Below are 22,879 nucleotides of genomic sequence, written 5' to 3'. Positions count from 1 at the left end.
AATGAATGCAGGGCAAAGCATAGTAAGCTAAGGATTCATGCTGTCAGTTTTTATGTTTTTTGTGCTTTGATTCACCCTGGACTAATTCTGGAGTCAGCTGAAGTGAATGTGCTCATATTAGAGTTCATATAATGTTCATTTAATGTGCAAGAACCTCTGCAGATTTATTCATTTAACTGTAACTGGAGAGATCATTTGCATATTTCAGCCTGTCTTTACTTACTGTGCATGCAGGCAAAGCAAGTGGTTTCATAATGTGATTACATGACTAAAGTGTAGTGCATTGTCAGATTGTGATATTGATCATATTTTGAAGCTTTCCATTAGCCTCTTGAGGAGGCTGAGAAGCAATAGAGTAGTTTGTGAGGGATGCTGAAATGAGCGAGGATGAGAAACAGGGAAGGAGGGAGATTCAAGGAGTGCAGATTTTAGATTGAAGACACGTGACGGAAGGGATGGAAGGGGAGGGTGGAGGGATTGTGTTGGCAACCATCCACCACTTCCTGTGTCTTCCTGTCAAAGTGTGCATCAAAGGCTGCATGCATTTTGCCTTTCTGCTAGGCTCTGAATGAAGGAATTAACAGGAGCTCAGTTCCAGCTATTTATAGCCTGTAAGATAGAGAGAATGAAAGAGAACTGAGGAGGGAATTTGTGTATGGATGCATACATGCTTGTGCTCTGTATGCACATGCATGCACATCACATGATCCCAAAAATCTGCTGTGTGTTTTTACTTGTTATGTTGCATGTGTATGGGTCATTGATTCAACTGACTCTTCTGTCCTGTCCTGTTCTTCCTCCATCTTGCTCTTTTTCTATCGTTATGGTGGCTCTCCTCTCATACATTACTACCCTTTACATCGTACCTCTTTTCCCTTCACTTTCCCACCATTTTACCTCCCTGCTGTCCTCCCTCCTTCCTCGCTTTCTCTCCAGCATCCCCCCACCCCACATTCCTTCTTGAATTTCTCACAGCTTCCCAGTCATCACCATATGCTTTGGATGAGCAATGAAGGCAGAAATAGGATTTAGCAGTAGACAGTCCATTTAAATGATCTTTTTAGCCTCAGGAGAGTGAATTGACTTTACAACAGTGCTTAAATATTAAGCTCTCAGGCTTTGACTATCCATGTTCTTTTGGCTTGGCTTCTGTAGCAGCGCTCCAGCACAATCTGGGATATCATCTGAATTAACGTGGGGATTGATGGAGCACATTTAATGTGATTTGATGAAGTCTAATATACCATGTCCTATCAATTAGACATTCCATGTGATAATAAGCTCACTCCCACAGGTGTGCCTTTTTGTAGGTTTAAAACCCCCCAAAAGATGTTTTACCTAAAAGTCCTTTGAAACTGATCTTGGTAATGTATTTTTAAAGCTGCTGCTGCTGCCAGTATTTTATGCATTCATATTTTAACTAACAATTATATGTGATGTAAGAGAAGCCGTATGCAAAGATGACTCCTGTGACTTATCACCTCTGTGTGTGCAGGCCATTAATGGCAACAAATTATTTAAGCATTTTTTACTGTTATTTTTTATCTGTTTGGGGGGGAAATAAAACCCACCATCCCATAATCAGCTGGCTTGGTGACAGTCTTATTGTTATTTTTTTGTACAGTCACCATCTAAAATCCACTTTTTACTGCTGTGACTGTAAAGTTGTGGTGTAGCTGTGCTTTTTCTGGCACGACCTCAACATGATTCACGTTTTGTGTAACGTATAGCAGGAGAGAACAGTCGTAAATCGCTGCCCACTTCTCAGTATATTTGCCTTTTATAATTAATCCTCCAGTTTATTGATATCGTCCACATTTTGAGCTGCTGAGTCGGCTATTTCAGGGCAGCACGGTCAGCTGCCCTGTTACCATGATGTTGATGAGACCAACTGCGTTGGGAAATTATTCAGCAATGCTGTGAAACGGAGATAAGCTTAAAGTATAGAAAATGGAGTAGTGCTGTGCTGGAGGATTGTGTAGTATGGAAATGAGTGAAACTGATACCAAACATTCTTATTATAATTAGTCATTTTGATCCCTTTATGCTGGATATTTACAATGTTTACTTGTAATGGAAGCAAATCATGAATACTGCTTATTCAAAAGGCATTAGAGAACAGAGCGTGCACAGATCCGATCTACCGCTTTTCTAAGTGTCCGTGGAAATTACAAACGGATCGTGTTCTCGGACTGAAAGTGTGCTGCAAGAGTTAAGAAAGTAACCTTGAGAAAAGAAGATATAGGAAGATCAAAAAGCCCAGCAACCTGTGAGGCGTTCAGCAAAAAGCAGAATTCAGCTGTCTGAGGATTAATAATGGCTGCAGTTCCCCCTCAAGGCCGAGCTACTGAAGATGCACATGTATGCAAACACACATACACACACACAGCCAAAGACTTGTTGGTGCAGATACACATTTAGTCATACACGCACATGCGCTGCTCAGTGTGCACTAAGAGGAATGTTGCTGCCTCCCATCCGCCTCTTGCTCTCCTTTTTGGTTACACACACACACACACACCCATCGTTTCTTTCAATGCAGCTCAAAGGGCCATCTCTTCAGGGCTTCTGAAGCCGAGGCGGCCGGTGGCAGTGAATGCAAATTACCCCTCCTGCACACAGACACACACACACACCCACACACAGACACACAGCTTCCTCTGCCAGGTCCCATTGCTAACAGTGCCTCCCACAACACTGAATAGTAGGGGAAGAGAGGAAAAGGACATTTTAAAAAAGGAAGGAATAGTTACAGAGAGCAGGAGGTTATCCAGAGGTAAGGCCTCCTCCTCTGGAAGAACAAGTCTGTTGATATGCTCACACAGGAGAAAGTCAATACCTCAGTGCAACACAATTCATCTCTAGTTAGCAAGGGGGTCTGCTGGGGTCAGGGAGACGCTGATTGTTGGAGATGAAAATTGTTCTCTGTGCAGCTTGAACACCTGGGCTAAAGCACTCATGCATATGCACACAGATGCACACATATGCTGACGTAGACAGATGTACAGTGTGGCGTGACATACAATATGCAGGCTGAATCACATGGTAATTGTAACATACCAGAAAAGGGAACTGTTTATATTATGTCCAGAGGGATGAAAAGATTTAGTTTGTATTCTGTGAACGTTGAATTTAAAAAATAAACAGAACTGGAAACAAAAATGTAACCAGACTATGTAAGGTAACATCATGCACAGACCAGCACATTTAATATTATTTCAAACTAAACTGATTAATACACATGGTGATATATCAAACTACCAGCTTGTATTTGTTATTGCATTATCCAGTTTTCAGTCCTTCAACACTTTATGATTTGTTAGTTTTATATCACTGTAAACACTGTTCTGCAGAGTCTTTGCTGGAATGCATGTAGTTTTTTTTGGCTCTGTCCTCAAGTTGTGCACTGCTAAGCCAGTTAGCCAGTCTAGGAGGCTTTTTACCAGCAGCATGTGCTGTACACTTATAATTGATCCTATTTCAGCACCATGGACAGCGTCACAGAAACTGTAACTGATCACAGTTTGAAAATACTTTGGTTGCTCCTTCAATCAAGGATTATGTAAGTTCACCTTACATAATGCTTACAAGTGAGCTTTCAAGTAAGTAACCATCTGCTCTTATGACCAGAACAAGAAACATTTCTCCCACTCAAAGTTTCTGCTCGTCTTTCATACTGTCCTTGTCACTGTGTGTCTGATGTACTGGAGTTTTCAGAGTTTTCAGATGTCTTCAGAATTCAAAACACTTTTGGATGAAGGTTTGTACAACTGCTTCAGTATAATTATAATATTCCCTAGCCATGAATACAGTGTTTTATTATTATTTCACCTGTTGCAAGCTGAACTGCAAATCCTCTCTGGCATACACTCAACCTTGAGTTGGGCCACATTGACTTAGATAAAGTAAGAAAAGGGTCCCTCACTGGATAACTGAGTCGACTTATTATTACAAGTTAAAACATTTTTACTGTAAAAAATCTCCCCCTATTCTTACTAGGTGCTAAATCTTTGTCTGTGTGTTTGTCTGTTTATTTGTCTGCAAACTCTGGTTGTTAAACTCTTAATAAACTTGGCACACAGTTATAACACCTCCTATTATTTTAATTTCACAGCAGTAACGTCTCAATTATGTCCACAAAAGCTAATTTTTGCATTTTTTTCATAAATCATCATAAATCTTACGAACAACATGAACAGACCAAATTTGCCAATGCATAGGTAACTGATGAAACACACTGCATTAGAATCAAATGAGATAACAGTGCAGACTGAATATTATTATTATTATTACTAATTACTTACTTTTTCTTTTTTTAGGGTGGTGGATGGTGGGTGGTTTAGTGCTTCTTTTAGGTTTTGGAGGGCTGGACTGAGATCGTTTGTGGGCTGGTTCCATTCCTTGGGCAGTATTTAACCCATGTTTGCTGTACCATGAGTAAAAATGTAGGTATAAAATCAAACAGTTGAACATCAGTGACATAGGAGTGTGGTAGTTAGCACTGTCATCTCACAGCAAGATGTTTCTGGGTTTCAAATATGCTAACTTCACATAGAAAGGCCCCACTCCCATGGAGCTAGCATGTTCTCCCTGTGTCTGCGTGGGTTCTCACTTTAGCTTCCTCCCAGAGTCCAGAGACTGGGGGGAGGAGCTTCTAAGTAGATGTGAATATTTGTCAGTCTCTGTGTGTTACCCTGTGTCAGACTGGCGACCTCTCCTATTCTGTTTGTAATACTATGTTAATATATTGTGGTGATAAGATGCCAATGAGTGATAAAAACAATGGATTTCTCTAGGGTCATAAATTGTGGAAACATTTAGGATAATGCAATCATAGGACTTAATGGAAGGTATAACATTGGTCCAGTCATGTTTGGACATTTTAATGCAGCATTGCTACATTTACTTTTACACCTAAGCAGCATAATAGGCAGAAAAGTTTTAAAAATTCATAGAAACACAAGTCATTCTATGAGGTATTTTTTTCCATTAATTGCTAAACTTTTAATTCCTTATCAAAGTTTTTTATGGTTCCAATCAAATACCTTTTAAAGTTAACAGAGCTGTTCCCCACTTGATTTTATAGTAAATGCAGCTGCTATGGGTTTAGTCTCTACCTGACAAAACACATTACACTGTTGGGGTGTATGTATGATGTAGCTTGGGGAGATAAGGTGGCTTGAAAAAGAGATGGCAATTGAACTGTCCAAAAGCATTAAAATAACATGTTCTGCTACTGCTGTCAGCTCTGCCTTATTTCCCAGAAGTCTCCTTTAGGTTTGCACTCAAGTTTAATAGGATTTTACTCTCATTTTAGAAGACCTTACTGAGCTAAATTAATATTAATGGAAAATCTCCAGTGGTTACATTATTCAGAGTTACCAGGCTTATTTAAGAGTGGACTTTTCCTTAAATGGAATATGCACAACTGACATACATAAGGACGGAGGCTGATGAAAAGCCAAAGGAAGACACAGAAGGTATAAAAAAGAATATATATATATATAGGCATGTTTCTACATCTTGGTGTCCCTCCTGGCCCTTTGACCTAAATTACTCCCCATGCTCCATCTCAGTACTCCCTCAGTGGTCCACTCTGTCAGCATTAGGAGCTGTGCCTCATCTGCTCACTGGTTAGTGATGTCCCAGTGCTGCAGCCTGCGGTGGAATAAGCTCTTACAAGGCTGCACAGAGAGGAGATGGATTTAGATGGAGGAAGATATAAAAAAAAAAAGTGTCTGCCCCAAACAAGCTTCACTCCTTTGTGTCATCGCTGTCAGAGCAGCCCTCAAAAGTTATTCAGGCTCTTTTATTAAGACATGCCCAGATTGCTGTGTGCAGTGACCATGTCCATTTTAGTTAAAATTTACATTTTAACTGATATGTTTTCTGAAGCTTGATTAGTTATAGCCTAATGGCGATTTATATTTACAACAGCATGTAGAGTATACACCCTGTGCACTTGTGAAATTGTGGCCACAGCAGGTAGCTCGCATTTTGGACAATTTCTTTTCTTTCTTTCTTTCTTTTTTTTTTTTTTAAAAAAAAAAAGAAAAATAAATTTTTTGAAAGTGTGCAAGATAAAATTTTATGGGGCTGCATTTATGTGTGAGCCTGTTTTGGTGCTCCTCCAGTAAAGGTAGCTACTGCTCATTGTGGTTGAAAGTAGTAATGTTTTGTCTCATTCTGTCTCTTCACTCACTCTGCCTGCACTTTCATTATCATTGCGTGCGCACTGATGCACTGACGCGTGAAACAATCCATTTAGCTGTTAGCGTGTTCTAAAGATGAAGCAGTCTATAGCTGATTATTTAGAGAAAGAAAACAATGAGGAGAGAGAGAGGCAGAGGCTGATGAAGAGGGAGAGCCGACAAGAGGCTCCGACTCAAACATAACTGATAGTAAGAGTGCAGCCAGGGAAATCCTGACTAACTCAGTAAAGCGGCACCCTTTGCTGGGTGTATGAGGGAAATTCTGTTCTCTGTGTGTGTCTGTTGTCATATTGTCAGCAATCTGGCTAATCTATTGCAAGAAACACTAAACTTGTCTCACAGATGGTGAAACAGAGAGCAGAGGAGAGAAGCAAAACAGCAGTGGAAATCGACACAATGCTGAAATTAAACGAGCACACAAAATAACACCAATCAAATACTATAAATATTTGGTTTTTGCTGGCACTTTCTGCACGCAGTGGACTGCAGTCTGTCATTTCGAAGCCTCAATTTTTGCATTTTGGCTGCTGCTGTTTGTCTTTCGGAGGCAGACGTGACAAGATCATGTGCTGGTGCGACCAACTTCAAGTTGCTGTAACCAGAGATGGACCAAACCTTCATGTGAGGCTGCATATAAGGATTATTTTCTGTATGAATAAATTTGTTGTGGATTTTTGTGTACTATGAGTTTAAGTGTTTAGTCTGTTAGAGATAATAAAAGCAGAAAAATGACATTTGCAGGTTCCCACAGCCCAGTGTGTGAAAAAGATAGTCAGTTTGTAGTGATATAGTTCAGAAAAAGAAAAGTCTACACATTGTTTGGCTCTAATTTAATAATTTAATTCTCTAAAGCAATTTTACAAAGGCAGCATTTTGATCCATGATCCAGTACCTTATTGAGTCCTATGGATTGAAATGTTGCCTTTGTAAAATATTCATTCAAGCCAAACGGTGTGCAGAAATTTCTCATTGTGGCTTGTTTTGGTCTTTCACCTATGCTTTTATTTATTTATTTTGCAGTTTTTATTTTCTCAGTCTGTAGTGATATAAAATAGAAAAGAAAAATACAAAATGAATGTAGTCTCAAACAGAAATCAAGCACATATTGGTGAGTATGTTTGGTGTCATCGGTCATGCAAATCGCAGTGGCAGTCACTTCAGATGAATGAAGACTTTTTTCAGCATGTTTCCTCTTTAGGAGAACAGAAACCTTCTGTGTATCGTGCGGTGGAAGCAGCTTTGGTGTTAGAGAAGAGTTTAAAGCCCACATAAACAGATAAACAGCCACCGTGATCTTGGACCGTACTAGAAGGTTATTGCACAGATCACCAACAAGCCTTTGTTGAGGGCAGAAATAGCCCAGGGGTTGAATGACTGTTCAAACACACAAACACAGATTGATGCCTTTGTGTTTTTCATGAACAAAGGAAGACAATACACCGCAGAGATTACCTCTGAGATGAAATACTACATGAAATGGCAACAGAGCAGCTGAGCCTGTCGGCATTTTGATAGCTCAACAGAGCAGCCCCCCGCCATATTTTTTTTTTTCTTGTTTCCCTTTACCTCCTCCACCTTCCCCATATGTCAGACAACATAAAGACTTGTTGCTCTTCAAAGGTTAGGCTAATAAAGAGCGCACACAGCTCTGCTGACAAAACCGCAAATGTCAAAATGGTTAAAAAGTGAGCTTTTCTAAACATAGCTCTTAACTTTTACATGGGGAGCTGAACAGTGGGTGGTGTTCTGATGGAGTCGGGGTATTATGGGAGATGAGGCGAGTGTCTCTCCTGTAATTTATCACCTCTGCAGCCAAGGAAGCGAGTGTATTAAGAGTAGGAATTGACTGGCTAAGCACAGACGAGAACACACACGGCTTAAGAATTTGCAAATCTCAGTATTTGTGCTTAAAATATGATTATTTTGTTATAATTCAACTCCAGACCTCTAATACCACAATCTTCAGTGAAAAAGAACAGGTGGCATTTTTAAAAATATATCTTTGTTTTAGCGTGAATGGATTTAAAAAATAATGCTTGTTGAGATCTTGCTATGATTCATGCCGCTCAGTCAGAGAACAATGGGATAGCCTTCTTTTGAAAGGTAGACCAGAAGTCAGTAGTAACTGGATATAGTCACAATATTTGGTACTGTAATAATGGTTAAGTGGTAAGCTGGCAAGCCACATCATTATAATGTTTTGAGTTGCTACCTGCTGAAGCCATTGTTTACCCTGGCTTCACAGTCTGCCAGAAATCACTGGCTTCAAAACCTCAAATCCTGGAGTCCTCAATTACAGTAAAAAGCTTAGACATTATATCATGTGCTTAAGAGTTAATGCCACTTTGCTCCTCAGTTTCCCGTTATTTACACTTAACACCTAAACATGCTGCTTTCTCAAACAGATGCAAGGTGATCGCAAGAAAAGCAGTTTATTAGTTTAAAGGGTGAGTTTTTGTCATACGTGGACTTAGATTAAACATGGCCAGACTTTCAAATGATGACATCAGCATGCAAACGAGTGCATAACACATTTATTAGACCACCATCCAGTGTAAGGTTTATGCCACAGCTGCTCTAAATCAACATTATAGGTAATGGTCAAAATCACTGTTTTATATTTCTGTAATGGTTAATCCACTTGCATGGACAAGCTCTTTAATCAAAATGATATGCAGTATTTTTTAATGCTAAAACGTAATTATTGTTTTTAATCCATGAATTTTCAAATTTACTATTTAAAAAAAGCATAAAAAATAGTAAAGCACACTTATTATTTTTTAAATAATTATAGTGATTGCATTCCTGAAGAGAAAATTAGTTTTAGTAGTTGACTGGTATGCTTGATTAATTTCTAACTGCTTAGAGAAGTCCAGTGTGCCGTTACATTTCTAAAACATGTTTTATCTTGTTTTTATGACAGATTGTCTAATAAATTTGTTAAGCACCGTATGTGCAAAGCTCAGACTAAAAGGCTTGGCTTCAATCAGTTTTTTTCTACTCCTGGTTCTGTATGATGTCAGAGAATGGAAATATCCCTAACATGGTCACGTGAGGCACACAGCCCTGGTCGTGAGGACAAAAGCCCCACCCACTTGCTATCACATGACTGCTGAAACATGTGGTGGGGGAAGGGGGTGGGGGATTCTTCATTAAAATGTGTGTGCAGTGAACAATGAGCAGCTTTACACAGGGTATTCACTATGGCATATGAAACAATATAACTATTGGATTTCTTTTTCTTTATTTGGTCACCTTATGAAAAGTTAGTGCAGCAGCACAGTCCCCCATTTAGGTTCAGTGCCGGTTAAGAATAGCAGAATTTCTCATTTGTGGTTGATGGTAATCCTTTTTTTTATTGATAATCCTCCTTTTTATTTTGTGAGGACTGCATATTGTAAAATCCTGAACTGTTGTAATTTGAAGGCTATAGTGATTCAGATTCAGCTCTAAAGCACACATTTGTCAGTGTAGTGAATGCATGAATGCATGAACAGATAAGCCTACTAGTGCGTGTGTGTGTGTGTGTGTGTGTGTGGCTACATGGGGAGAAAATGGCTTTAACCTTCATGCCTACGCGATCATCACCACTCCGTAAATGTCACTCCATCTGCCTCCCCACCACTCCCTACATCTCTGTTTACCTCGCTTTCTCTCTGATTCACATAATCTCTTTATCTGTCCTCACTGTCATCTCTTTATCCATCGTTTTTTTTCCCTCTCTGAATTCTGTTTTCCGCACAGACTTTCGCTTCCCTCCTCATCTCCTTTGCCTCATTCCTTCTCCTCTTTCCTTTAACTCTACACTCTTTCTCCCACCTCCTGTTCTTTTAGAAATACCCTACAGCCATGCTTTTCACTTTCCCCTCAGTCATGACACGCCCGCCCCAACACACACACACACACACACACACACACACACACACACACACACACACACACACACACACACACACACACACACACACACACACGCACACACAGACCTTTTCTTCTCATGTTCTTCCTCATACCTGTACAAATAGCAGCCTCTTTTTTGGCTTCAACTTACTGCTTCTGTGTTTTCTGTGTCTCTCGTACACACATTATTGTAGAACCCCTCTGTCAGCATCCTCTTCTCCCATGTCTTCTCCATCCTTTTTTTTCCTCTTTTTATTTTGCCTACTCGATTCTGCTCCTTCAGCCAGGGTGGATCAATATTTCTCAGGCTCTCAGTCTGAGGCTTGAGAATGAGGCACCGAGAGACTGAAGAGGGAGAGAGAGCTGACAGGGAGAGAAAAATGGTGAACAGAAAGGAGAGGAGAGGAGAAACAGTATTGGGGAAAAGGGAAAAGAAAGAAGGATGGAAATGATAAATTGTATAAAAAGAAAGACAAAGGGAGAAGGAGGGACAGAGTAAGAGCAGTTATTTCTCACTTTGCATTATAATTAGCTGACATATTAGCATATATAGTATGTAAAGGGTTGGATAATGGCTATATATATATATATATATATATATATATATATATATATATATATATATATATATATATAATTTAAGTAATTTCAAAAGAGAGGGCATTAGAGAATTTTTTTTTTTTTTTAAACTCCACAACAAAGAAAACTGTTGGTCACTTTGTGTAATTTCCACTCAAAGACCAGTCGCGCACTATCACAAACTACATGAACAACTCCTGTGTTTTGCAAGGTGAAACTTCAGATTTCCTCAGTGGCGTCTGGTGGAGTGTAATGCCTTCATTTCCTCATCGGAAAGTGTTCTCTGACTGCAGGTAAAAGGTGAAAATGTTCTAAATCTAACATGCACTTAAATCAATATCGATTTATTTTGGGAAACTAAAATCAGCTTTGTTGCTCACTGTGACCACAATAATGCTTTCGTTTCTGTGCCGGTTGGTGCTCCTGCCTCCTTAGGGGGAACGCTCTATCCCCAACTGAGAGAAAACCGTTTACCCAGTGAAATGGTTACTATCTGAAAGAAATTTGTAGCATGGCTTTACCGAGATTGCTACAAATTGCAGCAGCTCCTCAAACTGCTCTTAAATATTTTTGCATTCCTCTGTCTCTGTTTAAAAAAAAAGTGCTTTTGACCTCTCAACCCTTTGGTTTTGTGGAAATTGTAAGATATATCTTGTTTTGCATAAATTCACAGCCTAAGCATATATCTAAATATGGATTTTGTTGCAGAAATGGCCACAGTTATAGGTTACCCAGTATCATTGGGTTTCTGTAAGCAAAGCAGGAGGTATTACAGTGTCAAATCAATGCAATAATTTAAAAGGAGCCATAAAATTAGCACCAGCAGTAAATTTACAGAGCATCCTGACAAGCAGTTTTTTGCTTTCTCATTGTGGAGTATATAGTGTGCATTGATAAGATAATAAATGTATTAATTTGAAGATTAATCTGAAATATAGCAATGAATGTAAAGTACATTAACTCAAATTAATTGCACATATTTGGAAGGACATCTAGACTTTGTGTTTCCAGATGTATCAATATAGTTAAATCATTGCAGTTTCTACATCACGATCCACGTAGAGCATTTCATACATAAGCCAAGCATCTAAGTGTTATTTCAAAAATGTTTTTTCTTTGTGCATTACCAGCTTACAGATAATTAATAACTTGTGACTATAGTTGTCTTAATTACTTCAGCACAACACACAACTTCATGTTTATTTTGTATATGCAGAATTTTCTTATTCTTCACAGGAATGGAGACATTTAAAAAAAAAACAATCCAAATGCCTGGGCTCAGACTTAGGGATCAGGTGAGAAGCTTGGCCATTTGGGAGGGCCTCAGTGTGTAGTTCCTCCACATCGAAAGGAGCCAGTTGAGGTGTTTTGGACATCTGACCAGAATGCCTCTTGGGCACCTCATAGGTGAAGTGTTCTTCAGGGCAGACCGAGGACACGCTGGAAAGACTGCATCTCTCGGTTGGCTTGGGTATAGCTTGGTGTTCCCCCCGAAGAGCTGGAGGAGGTGGCTGGGGAGAGGGAGGTCTGGGGGTCTCTGCTTAGACTGTTGTCCCCCATAACCCAGTAGACTCAGTAGATTCAGTAGACCAGGAATTTCCTATTGTCCAGTTTTGATGAGCCTGTCTGAATTGTAGCCTCAGTTTCCTGTTCAGGAGTAGCACCTGGTGTGGTCTTCTGCTGCTGTATCTCATCTGTTTTAAGGTTTGAAGTGTTGTGCATTCAGAGATGCTCTTCTGTGTACCTTGGTTGTAATGAGTTGTTATTTGAGTTACTGTTGGCTTCCTATCAGCTAAGAGCAGTCTGGTCATTCTCCTCTGACCTCTGACATCAACAAGGTATTTTGACCTAGAGAACTGCTGCTCACTGGATATTTTCTCTTTTTTGGACCATTTTCTGTAAACCCTAGATGGTTGTGTGGGAAAATCCCAGCAGATCAGCAGTTTCTGAATTACCAGCCTGTCCGGCACCAACAAACATTCCACATTCAGAGTAACTTAAATCACCTTTCTTTCCCATTCTGATGGTTCAATTGAACTTCTGCAGGTCCACTTAACTATGTCTACATGCCAAAATGAACTGAGTTGCTACCATGTAACAGCTGGTATGATATTTACCATAAGTAGTGGAAGAGGTATACCAAATAGCGCATATACACGGCTACAATGTTAGATGCCCATATTTCACATGACTCACCAATGCTTCAAATAATGAGGTATGTACAAGTAAGAGTCATCACTGCAGTTGGCTGCCCCTCCCTGAGCCTCCCTCTGCTGGAGGTTTCTTCCTGTTAAAAGGGAGTTTTTCCTTCCCACTGTCGCCAAGTGCTGCTCATAGGGGGTCATTTTGATTGTTGGGGTTTTCTCTGTAATTATTGTAGGGTCTTTACCTTACAACATAAAGTGCCTTGAGGCAACTGTTGTGAATTGAGTCTATATAAATAGAATTTAATTTAATTTAATTAAAGTAATGTGCTTTTGATGTGATAACAGCAGCCCATTTGGAAGAAAGTTGTGGCCTTAAAGTGGGTGGAGCTAAAGCAGCTTCCTTTAGACACAGGCTGAACTGAGGGGCCCAGTCTAAGATAAATAATTTTGATCAGTACATTATGCAGAGCTTCGCTAGTGGAAGTGTAAAATTATAGAGCTGGAAATGAGCACATTAGGTGCGCTTTAAATTCTTTCATTAATTTTAAACATGATTAACTTTTTAAGTTTGACTTTCAAAACACAATATCCAATCAGATTTAGCACAGCTGGCAGCAGTCACAGAGATGATTTTTTTCCTGTCATTTTTGACAAAAACAGCCCAAGTGGTATGCAGATATAAACATTAATAAATTTGCAGATCCTTCCACGCATATTTCTATCTTACCCGTTTTTTTTATTTGCATATACTCTCCAGAGAAGAATGCAGAATGAGATTAAAGTCTGCCAAAACCAGCTCAAGCACAACAGATCTACTTCTTATAGTCCAAAACAAGGATGGAGAGGAAGCAGAACTTGAGTGTGCGCTTGTCTCATGAATAATTCGAACTTTCAAAATTAGGAGATGGGCAGCATAATCCCTAAGTTATCAAGCACTTCTAAAATATGGAGCTGGAACCAATTTTTTTTAAATGTATGCAGCTTCGTCTCCGTTGTTTTTTTTCCCCCCTCTGCTTTTAAAGCTTGGGAAAATGCAAACATGTCTTCTAAACATTTTAGCACGCTCGAGCCGAAACTTCACAGAAATGTGTTGCACACAAGTTATGTTGTGTAAGTTGAAGCAACCTTTCATAACTCCGGCTCAACGTGCTGCTAAAATTTAGTGTGCTGTGGTTTTTCCCTCTGGTGGCCTTGGGCATCATGGGACAGCATCGTGACAGTCTCATCTATCTTTCTCTGTTAGTTTAACCCCCCCCCCCAAAAGCCTATTATTCACCTAATGCTGCGACACGTAAGGTTACTGTGTGCTAAGTGAGATGGACAGAGAAAGCAGCTTCTTATATAAGTCTTCTTAATCGAAACAAAGCCAGAAAAATTGTCCCATCTGATTGGAAATGGGTCTTGTTGCGCGCACACAAACACCTGTTGTGTTTCATCCAGTTTTAAATTGATTTATTTTGCTCTTCCCCAACATTACCGATCAGTGTGATTTCACAGCGCCTCCTGTTTGATGGCTTTATTTCTTCAAATTCTGCCTTCCACGGCAGTGTTGTCTGATAAACAGTCATGCAAATCGCGTCGTTTAATTGAGAGAACTGAATTGAGACTTAATGACACGAGAGTGCCGGAAAACTATTTTTGACAGGGTGACTAATGACAGCTGTAGAAATCCATTTGGAATATTTCTGATGTGTGAATTTTGAACATCACCTGAAAGGACAGAAGCTCCGCCAAGCTCGCAGTGGCTCCCACTTTAACTGCCATTCATCTGAAAATGGACTTCACAGTTGTTTTGTAATGTAGTCACAGCTATTCATGTGTGACCTGCCCACACACTACTCATGCACACGCAGAGTTTAGTGGCTCAGGGAGCTGTGCTGTGTGATAAATGGCTGTAGTATATCTGCTTGCATGACTGCTTGATTGTCTGTACATCTTACCATTGTACCACACCATCACACACACACGCACACATACACTGGCACCAGAACATGGACTTACAATGTGTGAAATAGGGAATGTGGGTGAGCGACTCTCAGAGGGACGGTCATGTCTCACTCATCCCTGTTGCTCATCTCCAACCTGCTGTCTCACGCGCTTATGCGCAAATCCGATTGAGGTATTCGTTTCATTTCTGCCGCTATACTTTAGCTCGAGGACAATGGCAGCACCCTATCTTCCTGTCTTTATCACTATCTCACAAAAACACACACATAATCTTTTGTACGGGCGTCCATCTTTCAGGGTCGGCGCTCACTCAGAAGCTGTCAGACGCACTTCCTTTTCCTCGTAGATCACGCCGGACTGCCTAAATGAGCTACTCAACACGTACTTACTCGTGTGGCGGCGCATAAACAGTTTTACGCACGTTCACTCATATCCATAAACACAAAGAAATAAGCCTCTTTGGTGTTTTGGAATTCAGTCTGCATCAAATAACATAATGGCACCAGTTGGTGTGGTACAAACACACTGATATGAATGTACATCAAAACATGGCAAAATACACTATTGTAAAAAATATAATCCAAGCAATGGACTGGGCTCTCTTACCCATTCCCATTACATCAGATGAAGTTTATTATGTCGTTATAAAAGATAAAAACTTACTTTGAGAAAACACTGATGACACTTCCTGATTCTTGTGATCGGCTAAAGAGCTCGTTCACTTTGTGCACATTTTTGCCTGTTTCATTACCTATAGGCTTTGCTTATCTGCTGATACCAAATATGGATCTGATGCCAGTGTTAAATAGTTTCCTGTTGTCCAGTTTTTGGTGAGCTTGTGTGACCTGTAACCTCAATTTCCCGTTCTTAGCTGACAGGAGTGGCGCCTGCTGTGGTCTTCTGCTGCTGTAGCCCATCGGCTTTAAGGTTCAGCATATTGTTCAGAGATGCTCTTCTGCATAGTGGTCATTTGAGTTACGGCTGCCTTTTCACCCAGAGATCTGCTGCTCTGGATATTTTCTCGTGGTTGTGGTTGTGTGGGCGAAAAGTCGCAGCAGACAACAACCATGCCACATTCAAAGTCTCTAAAAATCACCTTTCTTCCCCCATTCTGCTGCTCCGTTTGAACTCCAGCAGGTCATCTTGACTGTGTCTACATGCCCAAATACATTGTGTTGCTGCCGTGTGATTGGCTGATAAGACATTTGCATTAACAAGCAGCTGAACAGGTGTACCTAACAAAGTGGCTGGTCAATGTATATGCTTTTTGAGCACATTGAAGGACAATAAAGGGGAGGGAAAAAAACATCCTCTCATGCTTAACCTGTCTGTTCCCTAAATGTCAGACACAGCTGCACAAATACAGTTCAGTGTTCAATAATACAAAACACAATCAGGATTGTTTTTGTCATTTTCATCTCCTCTGACTTTTTATTTCGTCTCCCTTGCTGCGCGGACCTTGTGCGCTCCTCACGGTCCATTTTGCATCCATGTTCAATGTTTTGCAGATGTGTAAGTGTGGCGTTTGGGTGCGCCCGGATGTGGCCATCGGGAGAAGTGGAGCCAAAGTGAAACCTTACATAACCGGCTTCAAAGAGAGCTGCAGTCAGCCCACAATCCAGACACAGAATAACGCAAAGGAGAGGAAGAAGAAAACAGTTTCACAGAGGGGATGATAAAAGGACGAGGCTGTATAAAAGAGACAGGGTGTAAACAACTGGAGGTCTGAAATATTCTTAGCCACGGCTTTGTGGAGAATGGATGATTATAATAAATTTTAATATCTGAAAAAGTACACACAAAGGCCTCATTAGGCTTTTTTTTTTATTATTTGAAAACTAGCAGATGTCTTTGTTTTAGTCCAATGTTAATTTCTTCTGTCTGTTTCGGGTGCATTATAATAACACGCTGCTACTTTTAGCATCTACAGGTACAGTCGGTGCGTGTGGGGGGTAAACGGGGGTTGATGGGTTTGGGGTTTGATTCTCCAGCAAATTGCTCACGCTCTCATCACTGCAGTTCTTTTGATTGGGGGCAAAAAAAAGGCCTCAAAATGTCAGGAAGACCAGTCATTTCTCCCCCCCCCCCCAACAGCTTGATTCTCACCGCTCAGCTCCTCGCCCGCTCGTTGCAGAAAGGTGTCAATCAAGCTACACTTTTACACTTTTTCTCAGCATGTTGCTGGTAATGGTTGCTTGATTTTTTTCTTTTCTTTTTTTCTCCCCCATTTTGTCACGACCCCCAACCAAACCTGAAAAAAAAAATGACTCGCTCCTGTTTCTTTGAGAGGCAGCTCAGTATTTAAACTTTTCGCTACATAATTTTGATGTGCATCAATCAGAGATGTGTGTTTAGTTGTTTGGTGATGCCTATAGCCAACCTTGAACTTATCTTACACAGTAATTAGTCAGTCCGGGGCTTTATTTTTCTCTCATGTATTTTAGGTTTTTTGTTTGTTTGTTTTTTAAATCTGCTTTATCCTCTTCTGTAACAAAAAAAAAATCTGAACGCAGTGTCCACGTCCCATTGTCTTCAAGTTAGAGATGGAGTTCACTTGGGTCTTCACTGCTGCTGTTTCTAATAATCAAGTTCCTTTTTCAATGCTGACTTTCTGCTCTCAGGATGTTTTTTTTACGAACACAAGTTATACACACAACCTTTGCTTTTTTAACGTGCCGTAGATGATGTCATACATTTCACCCTGCAGATTTTTAAGTATGACCGGAAACATTTGAGAAATCAGCTCGCATGTTGTAGGTACTAATTAAATTCTTGTAACCTTTTGCTTTTAGGTCATTAATCTTGGAAGTTTCCATTAAATTAGTCACCTTAACTCAATTTGCTGCTTGGAGCCAGCTGTCAGGCCTTTTCTAATAATTAGCACAGGTAAGTACCCAGACAGTGTTTATGGAGGAATTCTTTGTTTATGTCTGAAAAAAGTCAGCAACACTAACATGTTTCACTTTTTAACATTAACACAGGTCTTAGATACAACATCCGCTGTACTTTTTGACTGTGTGGCAGAACATTACCACACTGATGTTGAAGTTTTAAGGGTTCATGTGTCAGTTGAGCTCAACATTTAGCTGCTGCAGGACTGTTGTGAACTTTTGTGAAAACACGTTGTCCACATGATGAATCCTTCTGGCCTAAGCACACGTGTCTCTGTGTGACAGTTCTGTGCTTGAAGCACCTGTTTATCATGTGTCCCTTTGCAAATTTTAATTTGGCCCACATATCACTTTTGGCAAACCCACTTTTAACAGTGATCTTCACAGCGATGCGTGCCCCCCCCCCCCTCCCCAGTTCATGCAAAACAGGACAGACAGGCTAGCTACCAGAGAGCGCAACAAAAAAGGAAAACTGATGCTGGGATAGTGTAAACAGACACACGTGTGTTTGTTTACCATGAGACGGTTTCTGTCTTCAAAGAACATAACTTTCATCATTATTCTGTTGTTTGAATCCACACACTAGTAAAGATATGGGGCCATAGATGAGGCTTCAGAAAGTTAAAGAAATAAAAAAAAAGAGTCATGTGATTATGGTACAACAGTCTGTGTTTGTGTGTGTGTTTGAGGCCAGTCTCAAAGTGATGTGTGTGGCCAGTTTCACAGCAGATGGCTGAACTGTATATGTATATTACATGAACTGGGATTTTTTTTTATTTTTTTTTATTAAATTTCTTACCCAACTTTTGAGATGCTTTTGCCTTTCTTGGGCCTTTGAAACAGGCTTGGTAAGTAGACATATGTGCATATAAAGATGCATTAGATTGCTTTATAATCAGGGTGTATTTGGTGTTATTAATTGCCCACACTATGAAAGTGAGGCTCTCACAGCGAGGCTGTGAAACGGGCTGTTGTAGACAAATACATTTTTTTTGCGGGCTGGTTGAGAGGTTTACATGGACTAAATCAAAAAAGGCTCCATGAAACATACTTTCAAGATTAAAATGAAAGCATTTCAGGCTATATACAGTCTCTGCACTTAATATGATTTTCCCAGCATGGCCCTGAATCTGACACCTCTGATCGATACCATCACCCCTAACCCCCCCTGCCTATACTGTAAATCTGACACAATGTAACACATCCTGGATTGAAAGGGGCCAGTATAGCACCGGGCAGTGTTAAAGTAACAAAATGCTAAATGTGAAACTGGGAGGGTCAGCTCTTGATCTTTTTATAATTCCTGCCTAAAATCTCTTAACTCAAAACTCCTCCTCATACTTTTTTAACCTGTGTTGTCTTCATAGTTAGAACAACAGGCTGCGTTACTCAGCTCTAAGAGTTGTGGTAATATTTTGTTACAAGCTTTTTATTTTGAAATCTCCTGGTTGGAGGTGAAGTGTTTCTTGGATTTTAGTCATATATCTGTCCAATTCTTAGCGGGTAATTGGCATTCAACATTCACCTTGTAGTGTGTACACTGGCAGTATTTTCACTCTGATAAAGTTCAGATACTTTCAGTAAGTCAATGTTATATAAGTTATTTTTTTTTCATAAATCCTTCAGAAAAAAAAAAAAAATGGTTCTCTGCCAAACCTCAAGTTCAAAAAGTGGATTTATCAGATGAAAGCCAAAGTGATGAAAGGTGAGGAGTATCTTGCTGTAGTACTTATTTTCTGAGCACCGAGGTGAAGAGTATTTTCTACAAACGCTCACCTTCTGAAAGATGAGGTGAAACCGTATGCGTACATAGCATTTGCTAGAACTAGAAAAAGCATTTGTCTTTTATTCTGCGATATCTGTGCTGGACGTGACTGCAGCGATCAGAAAACTGACAGGTGGGTGGACGATAAAAGGAAGATGATAATCAAAGTGGGTGATGAAGTTTGTTTTTTTTTTTAGTTCTCACTTTGTGGTGATGAGGAAGAAGTCTACAAAGACTTGATGACAAAGAACCCACTTGATCATAGCGAGCTTCCTTGAATGTGATACAAGCAGTTCATCAATGAATAAAAACAAAAACCATCCAGAGCTGCTGATGGAGAGAGGGCGAGAGAAGGGTATTTTTTTTCTCCTCTGTGCGGATCTCTTTGTCTTTCCGTCTTGTTCCATTCTTGTCTTTCTCTTCGCCAGTCTTTTAATTTACCAAAAAAAAAAAAACAGCCTGTGGCCAGATGGGGATCAAATTACATTCACCTTTTACCTGCATTCCTCTGCGCAATTAGTGTCATGCTTACTTGTCATTTCAAACTGACACACTGCTGTTGTGTTATGTAATTATTTGCCCGCCTGGGGAATAACGCTGTGGTTTACCCACTAAACAATGCACACAAACACATCCACGCATTCAAAAAACCCTCTGAAACACTAAAGCGCCTGTTCTCGATTTTACCTGAAACATGTTTAACATGCTTTTGACATTCCAGGGTCCTGCTGTCTAATTAAAGGTGTCTTTGTGTGTCTTTCCAAAAAAGTTCTAATTGACTAATGTTGTGCGGCAGCCCGCTGAGCCCTCGCTGCTGAGAGCTCAGCGTTAACATTTTGAGGGTTTGAGCATCAGGACCCAAACCTGCCGTTCGTCCTGTAGGTGTTTTCTTCTTTGCCTGTGCTTTTTTATGGTTGGAGGAAAGGGCTGGGTCCTGTTCTTCAAACCACGGAGGCCTTATTAATCCACATTCTCTTTTCCCCCCCACCTCTTCCCACCTTCCACCTCCTTCCCCTTCCACCCACCCAGCTTCCAAAAAAAAAAAAAGTCAGACTCAGGAACAAATAGGAGAGAGAAAAAAAACAGGGACCATAAACAGTGGCAGCCATTTTCTTCTGCAGGGGGAGAGGAGGAAATCCAAAAACAGTTTTCTTTGATCTTGTGTCTTTTCTTGTAATAAATCTGTGTCTGTGATGCCTTTTGTTTTTGTTTTTGGTGCTCTTTTTAAAGAAAAAAAAAAATCACACAATAAGCAAACATGAACTCTTGCTGATTTGTCCTTTTTGCTCTTGCTTCTTTTCTTTTTTTGATATTCTTTTTTTTTCGGTTTTTGCCAGTAATCTTTTTTGAAATTTTCTCTTTTCTCTTTTTCCCCCCTTTTTTTCTTAACCCTAGGTCCGCTCACAAAAAAACACGATGAATCTTCAATGAACAAGCCTCGAGACGAAGGTATTTTTGTTGCATGTTTTTCCTTTTTTCTTGTTTTGAAGTCTTTTTGGGGGATGTGTACATGCTGTACAGGAAAGCACACACACACACACTCAAACACAGGTGAAACATCTTTTAGGTGGGACTTTGGATATGAGATGCATACCGATGTGTTGGTGTAAGTCTATGTGCTGACCGCTGCAATTAAAAAGCTGTCTTTCATATGCAAATCATTAGCCTCACGTAACCTTGGATGATCATAACGGCTGGCTAATGGAACCTAGATACCCATTATTAGGCTATCTCAAGTGTTTTCAGAGGTCCTTTTCCCGCTCTCAAATAATAGCCGGCCACCATCATCACCGCCGTGCCCTTGAAAATACATTGGCCAACTAACAACATTGTCCCCCAAAACCAAATTGTTGTCAGGAATTTGAGCAACAAAGCACCTATTGAGACCAGCTTACACAATGAGGTGCATTATTATTGCGCCTCAACCTCCAGCTCAAGGATCAAATTGCTATTGAATAAGGAACTACACAAATATTAAGCAAGCTCTATTCCAAGTCACTGATGATAACATCAAATCAAGTTAGGTTAGGGTAAAAAAAAAAAGGGGGGGGGGGGGGGGGGACATACAAGGACACTCAGCCCCGCTTTGGAAGATTTAGGCCTAATAGGCTGTTGGAATAAGGACACAAAACTCTCAGCCTGCTTTTAATTTATCTCCTACCTGCAGCAGTGATACCACAGAGGTGATTTTATCTGCACTTTCATCTGCCGCCCTTCCCCCCCGCACACACACACACACACACACACACACACACGCAATCTTTCCTTATTCTTTTGGACTTGTTTCTTGGAGAAAAAGATGACTGATGATATTTTGATGCATATTTCTCTTTATGCTATTTTGAGGGTTGTGCGGTGGAATCTTTTTCTTGCTCTTTGATTTGGGGTCTTTTTTGAAGTTGGGAGTCGGAGGAAGTTTGACACAGGAGGATTTTCTTGGTGATCAAACACGGCTGGCACAGACACAACTTTTTTGAGCTGCCACAGTCAGGAACGCAGTCCAAACAGTCAAGGCCAGTCAAGACGCGTCCCCCCCCCCCTTCCTCCTCCCTCCCCCCTCCTCTAAATATGTCTCTCATTCCTCATCGCAGTGTGCAATTAACCCCATTTGATTGGGAACTGCTAATCCCTTCACAGGAATTTAGCATCACTATACTAAACCGGAGTTTAACACCAGTAGAAGGAAAAAAACTAATCCGTCCACACAGTGAAAAACACATATAGAAAACTTGCCTAAACAAACAAACTTTTATAATCATCTTTGCTTTGGAATATTCATGCATAAAGTTGTGACTAATACAGGCAGCCTTTTAGTTACACTGGTTCAGAGCCAGGCTTTTAGAAATGTTAGGAATTGAAATCCAAATCACCCTAACAAACATCAGCCCATTAAGCATTTTGTGCACATATTTCATTCAATTATATTCCTTTTTGTAATATATCTAATGTGTATATAGAATACTGTTTCAAAGCCTTTTACAGCCACACTGAATATAATTGTTTAGGAATCCCTCCAATAAATTGTGATCATGTGTAGGGTTAGTTCAGGCAGGCCTCAAGTCAGCCTCAGCTGCAATCCCATCTCATTGCCAGCCCACATCAGCTGATGGCTCTGCTGATGCCCTTCTCTACATCCACTTTGCTGTCTCACATAGGGCACTCTAAATGAGCTTGTTTAGCCTGCTTTAGTGCTGCAGATCTGCAAACTGCTTTGCAACCCGCCTCCACCTTTCACGCTGTAGCTAACTTTTTTTGATGCCTGCCATTGATGGCTGTTCTGTACCGGAGCCTTACGCAAGACAGAGCCACGCTATTAAACAAAAGTAACTGTCCCTGGAAATATCGGTTTTCTTTTTACTAAAACTGTCCTGACAAAAATGTGTTTTTTTTTTCCCCCCAATATTTTATCCAAAGAAATGAGACTTACATAAATCCCCT

General features: G+C 40.2%; 1 protein-coding gene across 1 annotated transcript in view; it reads left to right on the top strand.

Annotated features, from left to right (window-relative positions):
* nlgn2a (neuroligin 2a) overlaps positions 1-22,879 on the top strand; it is a 158,253-nt gene that overhangs the window by 10,389 nt on the left and 124,985 nt on the right. Inside the window, 1 exon segment of the mRNA XM_030754074.1 lies at positions 20,837-20,890. Coding sequence (XP_030609934.1) covers positions 20,837-20,890 — 54 coding nt within the window.

This window comes from Archocentrus centrarchus, chromosome 18 (assembly GCF_007364275.1).
Source record: "Archocentrus centrarchus isolate MPI-CPG fArcCen1 chromosome 18, fArcCen1, whole genome shotgun sequence".
NCBI classification, from domain to species: Eukaryota; Metazoa; Chordata; class Actinopteri; order Cichliformes; family Cichlidae; genus Archocentrus; species Archocentrus centrarchus.
This window is presented reverse-complemented; position numbering and strand designations above follow the sequence as displayed.